The 18487-nt window shown below is 43.5% G+C and overlaps 1 protein-coding gene across 4 annotated transcripts in view; it reads right to left on the reverse strand.

Moving 5' to 3' along the window:
- PTPRC (protein tyrosine phosphatase receptor type C) overlaps nt 1-18487 on the reverse strand; it is a 79127-nt gene that overhangs the window by 23566 nt on the left and 37074 nt on the right. The window contains exons 3-10 of one of the 4 annotated variants that reach the window (XM_081010756.1): nt 14510-14542; nt 11149-11340; nt 9955-10083; nt 7429-7530; nt 5179-5196; nt 1905-2135; nt 1338-1463; nt 300-446 (exon numbers count right to left, since the gene is read on the reverse strand). In XM_081010756.1, the coding sequence (XP_080866882.1) occupies nt 300-446; nt 1338-1463; nt 1905-2135; nt 5179-5196; nt 7429-7530; nt 9955-10083; nt 11149-11340; nt 14510-14542 (978 nt within the window). The remainder of the gene's footprint in view (nt 1-299; nt 447-1337; nt 1464-1904; nt 2136-5178; nt 5197-7428; nt 7531-9954; nt 10084-11148; nt 11341-14509; nt 14543-18487) is intronic. The other 3 variants (XM_081010757.1, XM_081010758.1, XM_081010759.1) reach the window with 3 other exon arrangements.

An 18487-nucleotide genomic window follows, 5' to 3' on the forward strand; every position in this document is an offset into this window, starting at 1 on the left:
GCTCCCTTTCATTTACCATGCAGTTTTGTTTCAGATCAGGAAGGCCTGAAAATAAACAGTGGGGAGAAGAAGGTGGACCCAGCTGGAGAAGGGGCCCACAATGGACATCTTACCCAAGGGTCTCCAAACTTGGATCAGGCACTCCTGCCCAGATTATAATCTGTCACGGTAATACATTAAATCCTATTTGTATGCTTTTATTTATATGTGCACAAAGATACCCTTCATCGTTGTAATAGTTTAGTTTCTGGGATGAAGGCAAGTTCATAAGTGACCAAGCATCATGTTGTCATACTCACTTCCATAATCTGTTGTTAGCTGTTTGTTGCCAGTTTTCACAATATTGCCATGAAACAATAATTCTGATAAACAACTGTAGTTCTTATTGGGTGATAAACCTGTCACTGTACAACCATTCTGCTCTTCAGTGGTCCGAAAATTCTGATCTATAAGAAATTGCAAAACATCATTGCTCCGTACTTCAGGCATCCAGAAGCATCTATGCCATGGATGGGGAATCTTTTGCCCTCAAGACTCCCAACATCCCTTACCATTGGCTGTGCTGCTTGGGGCTTTTGGGAGATGAGTCCAAGAAGATATGGAGGGTCGTGTAGGTTAGCTCTGATTGACAAAAAATCAAGAACATGCTACCCACTTTCTTGCTTCTTTCCCCTGACCTCAACTCCACGTGAGCTGCTATTTGACTGTAGCTATGTGTTTTAGGTCCACCCTAGCAAGCAGTTCTTTGGCACCATCCATATCTAATGTTTCACACAAAATATTGCACCCTTGTTATCTACAGTAATCAAACCTGGAGAAACTATCAACAACTTGTGATTTTTTAGGGACTTGAAACCACTCGTGTAGAGTAAGATCCTTCTGGACAGCAGGAGGTATTTCTTCTTACTATTTCATTAAGTTACAGCTAGGTAGCCGTGTTGGTCTGCCATAGTCAAAATAAAAAAATCCTTCCAGTAGCACCTTTAAGACCAACTAAGTTAGTTCTTGGTATGAGCTTTCGTGTGCAAGCACACTTCTTCAGATCTGTATCTGAAGAAGTGTGCTTGCACACGAAAGCTCATACCAAGAACTAACTTAGTTGGTCTTAAAGGTGCTACTGGAAGGATTTTTTTATTTCATTAAGGAGAGAGAGAGAGAGAGAGAGAGAGAGAGAGAGAGAGACTCATACCTTTACCAGACTTGTTTGCCTTTCCACCTCTCTATACTTAATTCTAAATACGTCCATACATAGGACACAAAAAAAAGGTCCCCAATAAGGTGCATTTAATTCTCCAGCCAATAAAGACAGAAATGCAAAAACTTCCAAAATCTCCTACCATGAGGATGACAGCGACAGGAATATGTTAAATGGCAATGATGCTTATCATATCTGCGATTGTTCCAAGATAAAGTCACACTGGTGTTACTTTTTTTAGGTTCTTCTAGTTTCCACTTATTGGTTTCTTCCAAGTAAAGAAAAAGGAGAAAAATATCACAATGACATTCTGTTCAGTATTTCTTTTTCAGTTTTAAAAGCATGCTGGATAATACATTGCTTAGTGGGTTGCATCATTTTACCCCAAATGAGTATCCAACACAGTTTTCAGTGTTCATTTTGAATTAGTGTACTTTTATGTGTTACATGACTATGAGATACGATGGAAGGAGAAATAAAAACATTGCTTAGCTTTAAAAGCCTGTTATTGTGAGAAACTGAAAACCAGGATATTAGTTGATACCAAAAAAATTAAAACTGACTTCCCGCACCCTCTCTAGCCCTCTGACATACCCCCAGGTTACGTTCTCCCAATAGCTTAGCACTGGGGGGGAGGACAGCTCATCAGAGTGGCTGAAAAACAAGAAGGCAGATTTTGCTTAAATAAATGAGAAGTATCTGATCTTACCAGGGGGGACATGAACTGATAATGTTAAATCATCACATCCATTAAAAGATGCTACTATCTTGTATTTGTCACATTCTTGAAGTCCAGCAAGTGTGCTTTGGTCCTTGTCCCAAGTACAGTGGGCATTTTCACAGCTAACATTTTGCAGCTCTGCCCTTTTCATAACTGCAAGTTCTGCAGTGACGCCTTCTGAATTGTATTTATAACGAGCCACTGAAATGTTTATACGACCTAAGAGATGAGAGATATGTTTAAATGCTTGTTGCACTGAAACATGTTAAAAACAATCAAACCACAAATAATGTTTAATGTGCATTAACAGTTTAAAGAGAGGCACAGTATGTGCACTATAGGTAAGAGAAACTGTTCTTCTGCTGATTACTTAGATTTGCAGCTGCTTGTTTTCCTTCAATTCATACTGGTAATATTTCAGTTCATTAACCAGATCTGCCCAACCTGTGTGACTCACCAAGCCAAGCGCAGCTCATCAGCAATATATATAGTGGCCATTGGAGGCTCATCAACAGAGCAATTCCCCCATAAAAAAAGCACCTTTGTGTCAGGCTGGGGTGGTGGTGGAATGTGATTGGGCAGAGCTGTCCCCCTGCGCAGCCTAGGTGGCCTCCTGCCAGCCATGCCAGCATCACTCTATTGGTTTGGCACTTCTCCACACACACATCTATAGACAGGCAAAAGTGCCCCTGGCAGGATCCCCAACAACAGCAGCCAGCAGAAGGCCCTGGAATCCATTGACCCAATTGGTGCAGCAGATCCAGGCTGGCACAGTGATCCTGTCCCCTTCCTAGGCATGGAAGGACTTGTCAATATTGGTTGTCTCCATTTCCAGTTTTTGTAAGTTCAGTTCTCTGCATTTCTTCAGCAGTTTGTGGTTTTAAAAGAAAAACCCTTGATCAATTTAGTGCAATTTTATCCTAATAAAAACATATTTTCTATGCAGTTTTGACTAATCTACACATATTACACCCACACCAAGTATCGGTGTTATTGTAAGCAGCAGTCAGTTGGAGTGCTACACAGCAAAATTTGGATTTTTGAAGGACACCTGTGTTTCAGTTCTCACGTTGCTTTGGAAAGAGCGGATGTGAGTGATTCAGCCTTAAATGCAAACTCAATTGGCAATATGTAATGAGTATAATAATCATATTCATTAGAAATTTATGGTAGTAATGGAGGAATGAGTGTAGGCCTGTTTTTAGGCTGAAGAACACCACTCTAAAATGGAGTCTCACTAAGACTTTTGGAACTGATAAGGTTGGCAAGCGAAGTGAGGAAGAGGTGCTGAGCTCATGAGACCTGACGTACAAACAGGTTGATAATGAAGGACGGGTGTTGAGCAAGATTGACTAACAAGGGTGTGATGAACTCTGGAACGTGATGAACAACTTTGATGATGAACAGATGGCAGTGAATCACCAGAGCTGTATTGTCTGATATCTTCTCCTTCCTTGGCGATCACTCGTAGCTGAGTAAGATTGTCTTCCATAAACACGGTTTTAACAATGAGTCCGTAAGTGACTATGGAGGCCAATTCTGGACCCACACGTCCTTTCACAGTGGGGAGATTGGTTCCCAGGCGGGAGTTGATCATGGTGTGGATTTGCCAAGCGTGCCTTCCTCTTAGCACGTTTCTCCCTTGCGTTCTGAGTTTGAGTGTCTTCAAAGTCCATAACACCTTTGGTAAAGGCTGCTCTCCAACTGGAGCACTCGCAGGCCAGTGTTTCCCAGTTGTCAGTGTTTATACTACATTTTTTTTAGATTTGCCTTGAGACTGTCTTTAAACCTCTTTTGTTGGTCACCAGCATTACACTTTCCACTTTTAAGTTCAGAATAGAGTAGTTGCTTTGGAAGACGATAATCAGGCATCTGCACAAGATAACCTTCCAATGAAGTTGGTGTTGAAGAATCATTGCTTCAACACTGGTGATCTTTGCTTCATCCAGTACACTGATATTAGTTCACCTGTCTTCCCAAGTGATGTGTAAGATTTTTCAGAGAGACCGCTGATGGAATCTTTCGAGAAGTTGGAGATGGCGTTTGTAAGTGGTCCATGTTTGTAAGTGGTCCATATAATGTCTGATACAAAGAAGGGACTTTACAGGTTCCCAGCACTACAGTGCCTGCCACCCGTCCTCTTGCCAATAGCCTGGTCAGCTACTGCTGTAAAGTTGGTGAGTATGATTGAGAATGTGTGTGTGTGTGACTTATAATTGAAATGTAACTGATATGAACATTATGGAACACAGTGATATAAGATCGGAAATGAACTCAATTCACCATGCGGGGAGCCACTTTAACTAAAATGTATAATTAGAAGTTGATTGGCATTTTGATAATTGTATAATTTGGTAATTAATTGTTATTATTATAATTTGGCTACTATTGGGGATATATTGGAATACTAATAAAAACTTTACAAGAGATTGTGTGTGTGTGTGTGTGTGTGTGTGTGTGTTAGGGACTGCAGTTTTAATGTATACAATAAATATGTTTTGTTGAGTTGCAACTCTCTGGGTCTACTTGTGTTCCTTTCTTCTAAAGAACCAGCTAAAAACGAACCTCTGATTTGTAACATTTCTCCCCCAGTCTCTGCCCTTTCCTGTCCTGCCATCCCAGCCACTAAACAAAGCAAGGCTGTTGATTCAGCAGCTACCTGTTTGGTGGGGGATGCCCTGCAGCTCTGCCAAGTTTGGCTTGTGCCAGGGAAAGATTTAAGAGAGCCTGACTGATTCAGTCGCACTTGGCGCAGAGCCTCAGGGGCACCGTACGTAACTATGCTGCAGAATGGAAGGTGAGAGGCGGGGGGGGCACCATATTTTGGCATTGCACAGGGCGTCGTTGAAATTTGAAGCCCTCAGATCTGCCACTGCTTGTGCTTCATAGCCCTTTGATCTTTTGACTGCTGTTTGTGTAAGAGGGGGCTGCAAAATACAGGAGAACCTCGAGTTCCTGCGAGGCCACAGTTGTTGATCTTCATGAAGTTCAGGGAATGAAAAGGAATGGTCGATTTTTAGCTACATATTTAGCTTACATATTATACGGATATTCAAAGATATTTCTTTTATGCACGAGTCATATATGTGAATGGTCCCATTATTTGCTAGTGACTCCCAAATCTTGCAATTTACAGGCACATTTTTAATGCCTGGTTTTCTGTATTTCATTATCGTTCTTGAGAATTATCTGTGTCCTCGAGAATAACAAAAGGGACGTCTAACAAGTTGGGTTCCATCTTCAAGAAAACATTAAAACTTACTGCAGTCCACGGGAGTAGCTGTAAGAAAGAAGATAAAATCTTAGAAGGCTCTTCATTATAAACGTATCAAAGAGAAAATACCGTATTTTTCGCTCTATAAGACGCACCAGACCACTGGACGCACCTAGTTTTTGGAGGAGGAAAACAAGAAAAAAAATATTCTGAATCTCAGAAGCCAGAACAGCAAGAGGGATCGCTGCGCAGTGAAAGCAGCAATCCCTCTTGCTGTTCTGGCTTCTGTAATAGCTGCGCAGCCTGCATTCACTCCATAAGACGCACACACATTTCCCCTTACTTTTTAGGAGGGAAAAAGTGAGTCTTATAGAGCAAAAAATACGGTAATTATTCACATACAGTGTGTATATGTGTGTGTGCCAATATAAGCTTCTAAGTGTCTTACAAAACATAAAAACCAATTACGTTAAGACATTAAAATATAAGCTTCCATCATTAAAATATCTATATAACATCGTACCTTTTATACCATGGTTTTGATCTTTTTCATAGTATTTAAGCATAAACACAGTTAACTATACTTTGCATTGAGTAATTGAAATACTGCATAATTACTGGGGACCAATGAAATAGCATTCAAATGGAGGTAAATGCAGTATACAGTACTTGAGGTGTAGCCTACAGACCTTGCTGCTCTGATATGATATGCACCCCAGGCCCAGCGAATACATGCAGGCACCAGCAAACCTCAACCACAGCTAATACAGCGTCCAGAAGACAGTATTCCTCCACTTGTAGCTCTGCTGCAATTGGTCGCTTGGCAGCTGAACGGCCTCCAAGGCCTTGTTACACTGGGCTGCTACTGGTTGCAGCGGTCCTAGTCAGTTGCAGGATTCTCAGTAAAGGTGGCCCCACAACTGAGCCATGGTAACTTGAGCCCTACAAATGCTTGGTGTTTGCCAGGAGTTTCTGTCGCCTGTCTGTTCTTATATTGGGGTAGACATCATGTCAGGGCAGTAGCATCTTCAGAGCCAACTCTTACAGCCACAAAACTACAACATTTTTTTATTGGTTTCCACCAAAAAACATTTCCTGTGTAAACGTTATTGAAATGAAATTAGACCTTAGGCAAGAGCAGCTGAATTCTGTTGCCGATGTTAAGTCTCAAAATATGGTTATTTATATTGCACCTGTACCTTACAGAGATTCTGTATGGCTAAGTCCCATCTCTGAGTTCCCCTACCATCTGAGCCTTTTGGAGGGTGGTACCCTCTCCAGAAGACCTAATCTTGGGCCCACACTGTTGACTTCTTTGTGCTACATTAAAGCCAAGTAAATTAAAACATCATATCATTGGGCAAATAGTTTATATTAGTAATAGTGCAATCTAATGCATGCTTTCCCTAGTGGGACCTCTCAGCAAACATGTCTGCATCCTTACTGTATATTGTCATACCTGTTCAAAACGACGTGACAACTTAGGTCACTGCAAAATGACTAAAAATGTTTTGCAAAACTAGCAATTTCCCACTGAAACCGCCTACTTATAATCTTAGCCTTAAAAGTTTATTTTATTTTCCGAATTTCCTATTTTCTATTTTCTACTAATCTGTCCTCAGAAGACAGGTTCTGACAAAGTGTAAATTATTTTCCCTAATAAGCTATTTAAATGCTTGCAACCGTCGATACAGTCTGAGGTTAATTCAACGGCTTGTCAGATAGCCAAACATTTATTTGATTGCCTCACTATTCTCTGATCTTGGGGCAGGCCTGCTGCATGTGGGGTTTGTCTACATTTATTGTTGGGGAAAAACAGTAATTCCATTTTTGCTTTGTGATGTTTGTTTGACTTATCGCTTGAACTTTCTTGTGAAGTTATGAAGTTCGTTGCTTTCATTCCATTGTGCTATGGTCTTCTGCTGTTAATGAAATTTTATGACAAATACACAGTAACAGAGATTGAAAAGTGCTGTCTATTGAGAAAGCCACCTAAATTAAATGGATAATTTGCTTAAAGTAGCAAGTTCTTATGTTTGTTGCAGTGCATTCTAGAATTGGAGTAAGATATGCCAATTTAGATAAAGCAGTATCCCACTTCTCAAATGCCAGATGTCAGTCTTGGCTCTTAAACCAGATTCTTGGATTGGAATTCATAAATAATTTCTGCACGAATCCAATTCATTTCAATTGTGTTTGCACAGGAAAAATTTCATTCTCAAAGGAATTTGGATGCCATTCAAAGCCATGCATGCATGTGGTGCTAGCAATGCTCTTAAATGTGTGCAGGTTTGTCACCTATTGGACCAGGGGTGGTCTCTGAGAGAGCTGAAGGGATGTTTGCTGGAGTGCCAGAGGACGCTGAAATGTTGGTATGCGTGGTGGAATTATCCCCATCATCTGCCAGGAAATAAACAGAACGTTAGCGTTACATTCAGCAATTATTGATGCCATATCCCCATGAATGGAAACAACCTTGAAGAAGAACTGCAAGCTGAGAAAATGTGTTCCTTCCCCTGTAAAAAGGAAAACTAGTCTTCTTAATGGGAATATAAAGTACAGTCCTACACACAGAGACCTGCAGATAAGCACCATTGAAGAGAGTGGGTCTTACTTCTGAGGGTGTTTGCATAAGATGCTGCTGCAATAGTTCTTCCCTATTCATACCAACTCAGAAGTAAGATCCATTTAGTTCAGTAGGACTTAATCCCAGATAAGTATGTACAAGATTGCAGTCTTAATTTCTTACTCGAAATGAAGAACAGAAGTGATAATTCAGATGTCTACAAAACATTTCACTTTGATATATGAATAAAGGTTCCTTCCTTCCTCATTTTTCCAAGTCTACCACGGTGGGTGGGCATGCATTGGATTATGGCTCCTTTTTTTGGAGAGATCATTGGTTAGTTTAAAAACTATAGGTATTCTTTTGGGTGTAGATTGTGTCTGGATAAATATAACAATATGGAATCCATTTATCAAGAGTAATTCTACATTTATTGGAAGAATTGTATTACTGATATACTCAATTGTATCACGATTTCAATTTTTCTTTTGTTTGTTTTCTTCTTCTTTATTTTCTTTCACATTATTCCCTCACTATACATATAAAAATAAAACTATATGTGTTCTTATCAACTCAATTAAAATCGAGAATGAAAAATGTTTTCTATTCTAAATGATTTTAAGATACTGGAAGACAAATTAACTCTGTCCTGGTTTTATACAAATTTGTAACATCAGTGCAAATGTGGTATTAATTAGAAATGGCTCAAATGGCCAGCATCTCTTGGGTTAACGTGTGTGTGTGTGCGCGCGCGCGCGCGTGCGTGCGTGCACGCGCGTGCGCGCGCAATGTGACTCTTACCTTTTGGCCTCAGTACAGCAAATTTTTATTACCCAACTACACAGTATTAAATGCTGACTTCAACAACACTGGGCCTTAAAAACAACAGCAACTTCATAATATATTTGTTCATAGCTGTGAAACCTTTCTTTGGTTAAAAGCAGCCTAGACTCTCGAGTCATAAAGCTCCAGGGAAATTCTACATAATTCTACATAAGAACCACTGGCATTTATTTAGTTAACTGTTTCATTTAAAGGAGTTCCTACCATTATAGACATATAAAACAGGATGTGTAAAACAGGAGGTTTGCAAAGGAGATGCTCCCTGTTTGTTATGTCCTTGCTTACTAAAAACTGGAATTAAGGTTAACCTTTCAAAAGTGTAATATTTAAAATAAACTATCTGCACATGGAATCACTTCCAGGAAGAATTTTACACTGGCAAAAGTAATTCCTGAATTTGCTATTCATGTAGGGTTCCCAATGTTCTTTCTCATCCTGCTTCTGAGCCTTTGAAACCACTGTAATATGGTAAAATAGGTGGGGCTTTTCTTAGTGTGTAGATAAAGTGATGTGGAAACCCTCCGCCACCGCCAGAAAAAGATACATACAAGTAACTTGTCCCCCAATGATCCTTTTCACGGGATCCTAGCTTTTAGTACATTGATTTGTTTGGTAAGTGCATGCCTGGTTTAATGTATCAAGGGGCAGGAATAACTGGTGAGAATTCTTCTATAAGACAAATTGGGTGTGTTCACGTGTCACGGCAAGCCATAACCCATGTGAACAAACATAGCTGTCATTTCACTCCTCCTTTCTTCGGATCACTCTAACCAACTGAGCTAAGCGTTGACTTAGCATGATGTGTGCACCAGCACTCATAGCGTGTTTCCAAGCAAATCATGCTGCCAAGGAGTGTGGTGGAGTCTCCTTCTTTGGAGGTCTTTAAGCAGAGGCTTGATAATCATATGTCAGGAGTGCTCTGATGGTGTTTCCTGCTTGGCAGGGGGTTGGACTCGATGGCCCTTGTGGTCTCTTCCAACTCTATGATTCTATGATTCTAAGGGCCGGGTGCAGACTGAATGTGCAGACTGAATGACATTGTTTAAGAGATCATGTGAAGTCAATGTTCATGGTTAGATGTCCAAAATGCACTAAGTTGGCCATTGACTTGATATTTTTAAACTAGACACACAGGAATGCATCCTCCAATGACTACCCAGCCTTATAATGCAATTAAAAGCTTAAAGATATCCGGATTTCAAAAGAACCGCAACAATCACCTGGTTGATATCCCTGCCAATACAGGGAATTCAATGTTAAAGCATCCCTCAGAGGTGGTTGTCCAGCCTCAGCTTAGCAACCTCAAGCAAAACATATATGCATTCTGATAATGCTTAACTATCCCACAAACTGAATATTCATGCCCAGTACTTAAGACATTGTTCAGGAACACTGCAAAGAACAGCATGGCAAACCTGGTGGTGCGTGCGTGACGGTGGAGGGAGAGAGTGAAGGAGGGGCAGCAGTGCTGCTGAGTGCCTGAGTGCTGGAAGAGTTTGCGTCCGTGCGAGGGAGGGAGGATGAGCTGCTTGTTGGAACAATCTCTGTAGTAACAAAAGTGCAATAATTTTTATTACCATTGTTACAATACAACAGCAAAACATTAACTGGTTAACGGGTACCCTTCAGAGAAGGAAGCAGTATTCTTGATCTCTTGCAAAGCTAATTCAGCAGCAGTACTGTGAAACATGCTGCGGTTGCTACCTGGAGCATCAACTGTGTGGGCTCACCAGGTGGTTCTATGGGACGTGGGTGGCGCTGTGGTCTAAACCACTGAGCCTCTTGGGCTTGCTGATCAGAAGGTCAGCAGTTCGAATCCCCGCGATGGGGTGAGCTCCCATTGCTCTGTCCCAGCTGCTGCCAACCTAGCAGTTCAAAAGCATACCAGTGCAAGTAGATAAATAGATACTGTGGCGGCAGGAAGGTAAACGGTGTTTCCATGCGCTCTGGCTTCCGTCACAGTGTCCCATTGCACCAGAAGTGGTTTAGTCATACTGGCCACATGGCCCAGAAAGCTGTCTGTGGGCAAACGCTGGCTCCCTTGGCCTGAAAGCAAGATGAGCGCAGCAACCCCATAGTCGCCTTTGACTGGACTTAACCGTCCGGGGGTCCTTTAACTTTCACCTTTAACTTTAAGCCTGATTCTAACCATGCTTTGGAGGGGAGGGGGACAGCCTATCATTAGTACAGTTGGCCCAGTTCACATGCATGCCCCTTCATTCATGTAGCTAGCCAAGCAGAAAAAGGTCATAATGGGATCAGCTCCCCAGTGTGAGCAACTCTGCAAAGATGAGTGAAGTGAGCCACAAAGCCAGCTTCAGTCTTGCTAACACAGAGATGCTTCCTGTCCTCAGCAGCTGTCCATGCGTACCTCTCAGCCCCCTGCCCCAATGGCTGTTCTCCTAATTTCTGCTCTAATTTTATGGTTGTAGAGTCGGCCATTCACCATCCATTGCATTCCAACTCAACATACTTATTCAAGTAAAGTTTCCAGCCACGTAGCAGTTATGTGATGAGGCTCCCCACCACCACCACCACCACCACTCTCCCGAGAGAGGACAGTATTCCTGGGGCAGTACAATCTCTTATCAGAAAACTCCAAAGCAAACCTGTGACGTTGGCAGAGACAGCAGTCGCAGGGGTGGCAGTTGCTTTGCTAACAGGTATTCCGGAAGCATTGGAGGCCTGGTAAGTGGGGGTCACTGCCTCCTTGGTCGCAGAGCCAGGCTTTGCTTCAGAGGTGCTTGCAGGTGAGGGTGGAGTGGTGCGTGGAAGTATGGGAGAAGAGCCAAGAAGAGTTCCTAAGGTGAGCACGTGAGGGGGGAGGGCAATAAACAAATCAGCCATGTTACACAGCAGAGTCTTAAACAGAGTGGCATTGCAGCATGGCAAGACACCAGCAGTCTGTTCAACCAGGATGAATTACAAGGACTGTTATGCTTCCAGGGGTCTGCCATTCCATCCTTACCAATACGGATTAGGCTATGGTGTTGGAAGTGCCATAACTGGAACAGCCACACTTTGCAAGAGGGGGGTGCCTAATTCTGTGCCCTTCTACAACAACCCAAATCCAGATCGCTTTCCAAAGTTGCTATTAGCCCCAGGGAGAAAATCTCACAGACATTTCACACCTCATGGATAACAACAGCTTGGGGTGTGGGGGAAAGGGTAGACTTCAACCCTCCAAATCTGGGCCTTTGTCTTCCAAGCAAGGAACTCCCATGTCACGTGTAGTTCAACTCCAAGTTTACAAAATCCATGATATCTGAAGCGAGGGATTCACTTCATGGTACAAAGACTAGGTATGTCATGTTGGAGTCTGGAGAATACCCACCCTTGCAAGCCCTCAGTAGGGATGTGCAACTGGCACTCAGTACGAAGACCTGTTCTAGGGATGGGGAAGCTGTGGCCCTCCAGATGTTATTGGACTACAACTCCCATCATCCCCGAGCCCTGTCCATGCTGGCTGTGGCTGATGGGAGCTGCGGTCCTGCAACATCTGGAGAGCCACGGGTTCCCCGTCCCAGCTCTTTTCAGACATTCAATGCTGACTGAAGGAGGGGAGAGCAGGGCCACACCCTCTGGCCCCTCCTCCTCTGACATGTCTCCATCACCTGGTCTTCCTCCCTCAAGGTATTGTGACGGTGGAGATCTGCAACAGGACGCCTACAGAAGTACAACAGGCTCCTCCCTGCAGACCTTTTCTCTAACTGGAGGCAGCCCATGGCAACAGGTATATGGCAGAGGGGGGCGTTAGCTAGTGCATCCCAGCAAAACTCCTTGTGATGGCCTGGGATTCGACTTGGATGCTGAACCTGAGGGATCCCAGCCTGCACAGGATTCCCCGCCTCCAGAACCAGCTGAGCCGGGACTGGGGCATGAGCCTGAAGGGTCCTCACCTGTGCTGGGTCCTCAGGTGCAGGCATCAGCTGAGTCTGCTCTGGCTCCTGAGGTGATGGAAGACCCATTGCCTGCAGGTGCTCCACTCTCAGCCCCGTCAGGGGAGGCTGAGGTTGCCTCTGGGTCCGGTAACCCTCCAGCCTCTCCTGAGCTGCAGAGGCTCAGGGCAGAGAGGCGGAGGGAACTAAGTTCCCGCAGGAGGAGTGCTCGCCTCCAGGCCAGGAGAGGGGAGTCACCAGAGGATTGGGGCTGCCCTATGCCTCGGGGCAGATAAAAGCCGGCCGGCCCCAGTCCCAAGTTGTGGGAGCAACATTGTTGGTTGTTAGTTCCTGCCTGAACCCTGTCCTGCTTTTCTGCCAGAGCTCCTGACCCGCCCTGGCTCCCTGCTTGCATGCCTGTTCCTGACTTGACCCGACTCCCTGCCCTGCACCCAGCTTCAGCTACTACTGCCTCCACGTTGCACCTTTGACCACGGACCGGACTTGGACCTCGCCTCTCGGGTAACCCATGGGACCAGCACACCCCTCATGGAAGGCCAGGGCTTGTTTTTCAACCAGAACTCAGTGGCCGCCATTGCCATTCTAAGTGAACAAGGGAGTTCTGGTGAGTTCCGGCACCTCTTTTTTCTAGAAAAAAGAGCATTGAGCATGGCCTTTTACCTTTGCCAGGTGCAGCTCAGAATTTCAAGGATATTTATCTGCCGAACACACCCTTTGGATAAAAATTGAACATGGCTGCCCCTGGTGGCAATAGCCTTCGAAAAATGTCACTAGCCTTCTTGATCATATGTACATACCTATAGTGATGTGTGGCACATGGGTGGTCCAAAAGAAACCAAAAAAGGCCCACATCTCCCATCTTACCAAACTTAAGCTGAGTTGCCAACTCTGATTTGCCAAAGGCTTCATGTAAGTGGCAGTTTAAAAGCCTGACAAATACCTTGCGGCTGAATATAGAAGAAGAGGAGTTTGGATTTGATATCCCGCTTTATCACTACCCGAAGGCGTCTCAAAGCGGCTAACATTCTCCTTTCCCTTCCTCCCCCACAACAAACACTCTGTGAGGTGAGTGGGGCTGAGAGACTTCAAGGAAGTGTGACTAGCCCAAGGTCACCCAGCAGCTGCATGTGGAGGAGCGGAGACGCGAACCCGGTTCCCCAGATTACGTGACTACCGCTCTTAACCACTACACCACACTGGCTCTCTAGACACTGTATGCTAGACACTGTATGGAAGATGGAAGAAGTGGCAGGAGCCCACCCAATAGTCCTCGTGTTCTTTGCTAATTAATCCAGAACAATTTCCATTGCTAGGTTCTGGATTTGCTACTAAAATTAACCCAGATTAACAACACTTCCCTGATATAATGCATTGTAGAGCAACCTGTGTATTTGCTCAGTTAATCCCATTTAATTGCAGCTTTCTTTCAAAAAGTTTTCTGGAAGTTGAACTAGATATTTGAACTGTTCATGCTTAGAACAGAACAGAAATCTATGGGACCTAGGTTAGAGATCAATGTAAATCTCATTAATTTCAACAGGTCTACTCTAACCATGACTATGCCTACAGCCAACTCTTTATTGGCTCTATATTCACGACAACTAAAAAGTGATAAAAAGCAATGAAGTCACAATTAATCCAAGTAAAGTCTTAAATATAGTTCCCAGGACTGAGGAGCAGGTCAAAGGTAAATTGGGAGAGAGAATACCCAACAAAATTGTAAAAAGAGTGGGGCAAGGGATAGTTATAGGCTTGCACAGCAAAATTGGCAGTGAGTAGTTGTATTCCTAACAAAATGCAATTTATTTTGAATCAGTTGGCACTCTGATCTTCAACGGCAAATTCTTGTTCATTCTATATATATAATTTTCATTCTCTGTAAGATGCAACTGAACCCAGTCCGCCTGTGATATATATTCTGGGTGTTTGTCTTGCAAATGAGGGAGCTGACCCAATCCCTCATGGCTTACTTATTGCCCTCCCCACTGCCCACCCCACTCATAGAACTGGATCATGACCATCTATAGCAAATATTTAACATAAATGTGATTAAAAAAAACCATTTTCTTACCTTGGGGAGTAGGAGCAGTAGGATTCTTTGCCACTGTTTCAAGAAAGAAAGGAAGAAAAAAAGAAATGAGTCTGAGATGCAATTTCTTGATTTTTCTCCCACAGGGGGCTTTTGTATCCTTTGGTGTATTTAAATTTTACAGATATCAATGAAATAGAGATAGATAGATAGATAGATAGATAGATGATAGACATATGAATGATCAGCAAAAGTAAATCATAATATACTGGTTGTGATTATATATTTATTATATATAATAAAAGTGGACAGAATAAGCATGAGAAACAGTTCTTTTTAACCAGCCAGGAGCTTTTAGTGTTGAAAACCGAAGAGTTACAAAAGACAGGGCATTTATTTTGAGCTGCCTTTTCTTGGACTTGTAGGTCTTCAAGGGAGTGTCTGTGATCCTTTTGTGACCTCTTCCCTTATGCTGTACAGTATAATAAGTTTTTTTAAAATAATAATAATAATAATGATTAGATTCTTGCAACATAATACCACATCCTATGCACATAAAGAGGGATGCGGGTGGCGCTGTGGGTAAAACCTCAGTGCCTAGGACTTGCCGATCGTATGGTCGGCAGTTCGAATCCCCATGGCGGGGTGAGCTCCCGTCTTTCGGTCCCAGCTCCTGCCCACCTAGCAGTTCGAAAGCACCCCTAAGTGCAAGTAGATAAATAGGTGCTGCTTTATAGCGGGAAGGTAAACAGCGTTTCCGTGTGCTGTGCTGGTGCTGGTTCACCAGAGCAGCTTCGTCACGCTGGCCACGTGACCCGGAAGTGTCTCCGGACAGCGCTGGCCCCCAGCCTCTTAAGTGAGATGGACGCACAACCCTAGAGTCGGACACGACTGGCCCGTACGGGCAGGGGTACCTTTACCTTTACTTTTATGCACATAAAGCAAAATATCCCACTCTTGTCCAAAAGAGGGAGTTTAGGCAATACATCGGGGGGGGGGGGGACTATCCAAATAACATTATTTCCTGTCCCAGACAAACATTTGTACAGAAGGCAACATAGGGGTTAAGCTAACCAAAGAGTTTCATGATAGAAAGGCGTCCTCTGTTGTTGGTTTTTTGTTGTTGTTTTTAGCTGTATACATAATAAAGCTGTACCAAGAAGTAGCAATTATACTCTGTATAGCAGTACTGTAATGCACAGAAAGTTTAGAAAAAAATCTGTAGATGGCACCATAACACTACCAAACTGTATGCAGTAAATATCCATTCCATAGTCAAATGAAGAGAAGTCCTTTTTCGAACAGAGGATGTTAAAAACCATAGGGCATAGATTGTATATCTATGATCTATTCCTTTCTATTCATATTATTATTAATTCAGCTTGGTAGTCACTTTTTTATTTAGTTATTTTACAAAAAGTAAGTCAGAGCAACTTACAAAAAGCAGCATACAAATTAAAAGCAATATAAAACTAAAAGAGAGTAAAAGCTAAAACTCATCCATATTTATATCTAAAAAAGAAGGATTAACCCACTTTACCCACGAAGGAAGCCACAGATAATTGAAGGCCAAAGGCCTAGCAGAAAAGGAACATTTTTGCCTGGCACCTGGAGACAGGTATTGATGGAGTCAGGGATGACTTCCTGGGAAGAGCATTCTACAAGCAAGGGGCCACCACTGAGAAGACCTGCTCTCTGAGAACATGGAGAAGGGCCTTGGGTGATGAGCGCAGGGTTGGGGTTGGTTCATGTGGGGAGAGGTAGTCCTTGAGGTCTTGGGGTCTTGAGTCACAGAAGCCTTTATAGGTGAAAACCAGCACCTTGAACTGGGCCAGGAAACCATTTAGAAGCCACTGCAGCTTTGTCAGAATTGGTGATGTACGTTCAGATCCTTTTGCATAGGTCAACAATCTGGTTGTGGATTGTGCACCTGCTACCATTTCTGAACCACCTTCAGAAACAGCATTGCAGTAACCTAACTTAGAGGGTACCAGAGCATAGGCAACAAAACCTAGGCTGTTCCTGTCCACAGAAGGTTACATTATTATTTCTTCACAAGTACTACTGGTAAAGGAATGGCAGCACTTCCACAATCCAGAGTCACCAATGTTATATTATCACCATGCAATTTTTTTATCTGTGTTCATCAGTGGTGCTCATCTGGATTTTTAAAGCCACATTCCTAGTCTTACTTGGTTTCTCCCATGAGGGCAATGCGGAGTGTCGTGACTGGAAAAACAAGGAGGATAAGTGAAGATGATATGTACACTAATCAAATGTCATAGGAACCTAGGTTCCCCCCAGCTCAGTATTGTCAGAGAGGCACAATGAAGCATATACTCAGGCAAGTGTGTGTATATGAACACAGCCTAAAACCTTCTAGTAAACGTTGCATTTTTTTAAAAAAAGAGAATATTCTTGCTTTCTGTTATGTGTTCAAACACTTTGAGGTCAGTTTGCTGGTTGCTGCTTCAGCACAGACCGCTGCAGAAACACCACCAGCAATGTGCTATTGGGGAGAGGCTGAGAAATTAACTCCCCATATGGCAAGCAGACAAGTGTGTCTCGTCTGCAGGAGGAAAACTGGACTGATTCATTGAATCTGCAGGCAGCTGCTTGTAGGGGCACTAGTTGCGGAGAACTTTGTTGATCATCTTGGTGTGGGGCACCTTCTTTGCAGCAGCTCACATCTTGGCTACCTTCTTAAATTAGCACCAGTTTTTCATGATCACTAGGAGTGATTAGTGCCCGTCGGGTATATGCCTGGGAGATGGGGAGATGGTACAGGCAAAGCCAGTGACAAGCAGAGCCACCCTCTGACTGGTTGTAAATAGGATGGCAAGGGGTTGGCTGTGGCCATCCAGAAGTTGGTGGGGTATTGGCCACCTTTAGCGGCGGACCTTAAGGTCCACAAATGACAACATTTTGGAGGTCCCAGGTTGCAAAGTGATTAGATTTGTCTCAACTAGGGCCAGGGTCTTTTCAGTACTGGCCCCGACTTGGTGGAACGCTCTGCCACAAGTGACTAGGGCCCTGCGGGACTTGACTTCTTTCTGCAGGGCCAGCAAGACAGAGCTGTTCCACCTGGCCTTTGGTTTGGACTCAGTCTGACCCTTATGTTTCCCTCCCCTTATGGTCTTGATTTATCGGCTACTTTTAAAATGAGGCTGCATTTTAAATTGCATTTTAACCTGTATTTAATTTCCCCCCTTTTTTTCCTTTTCCCCTATTATGTTTTTTACTGTGATTTTATTGGTGTTAGCTGCCCTGAGCCCAGCTCTGGCCAGGAAGGGAGGGGTATAAAGTTTATTATTATTTATTATTATAAGTCAGCTTCCACACACAACTGCATATGATATTTTTAAAAGAAAAGGTGGAGGGAGATGGTGCTGTATTGATTGAACTAGGGTTGGGGAGATCCAGGTTCAAATATTCAGTCATCCTTCTGAAGCTCACTGGGTTACCCTGGACCCTATCTCTCAGCCTAACCTACCTCACAGGGTCATGGAGTGGGGGGGGTCAAACAGAGAGGGACGTGTGCTAGTGTCAAGGACTGGGCAGAGGAGGAATGGTGGAGACCGCCTCCCCACCCTGACCTTTCCAGGGAGGAGAAAGAGGAAGACAATATAGACTTACAACAGTGGTTTGAGGGAGGTCACAGCTCCGAGGCAGAGGAGGGGGAAAGTTGGGAAATAATAGGAGAGGAGGGGGAGGGGGAAGGAGGAAGCAGGGTGACAGCTGATGGACACGGTGTCATTAGAAAGCCTTCCAGACCCCCAAATGTAAGGAGAAGGAGAGGAATTTCTTCCATATGTGGTGGATGTGTATAAAGGTTAAAGCCTATTTGATGGGAAGTTCTGCTTCTGCACATGAAGCTGAAGCATTCCTTCCTCATCCACCCTAGAATGTTCAGTTCACATTGAGTTCATGAAACATCGTACCCTGACCTGTTCTTAATGCATGGTTGACCACATCTACGGAATGCGATTGTTATGCTCCTTTAAGTGTTGCAATATCAAT

This window comes from Podarcis pityusensis (genome assembly GCF_964106645.2).
Source record: "Podarcis pityusensis genome assembly, chromosome: 6".
Classification (NCBI taxonomy): domain Eukaryota; kingdom Metazoa; phylum Chordata; class Lepidosauria; order Squamata; family Lacertidae; genus Podarcis; species Podarcis pityusensis.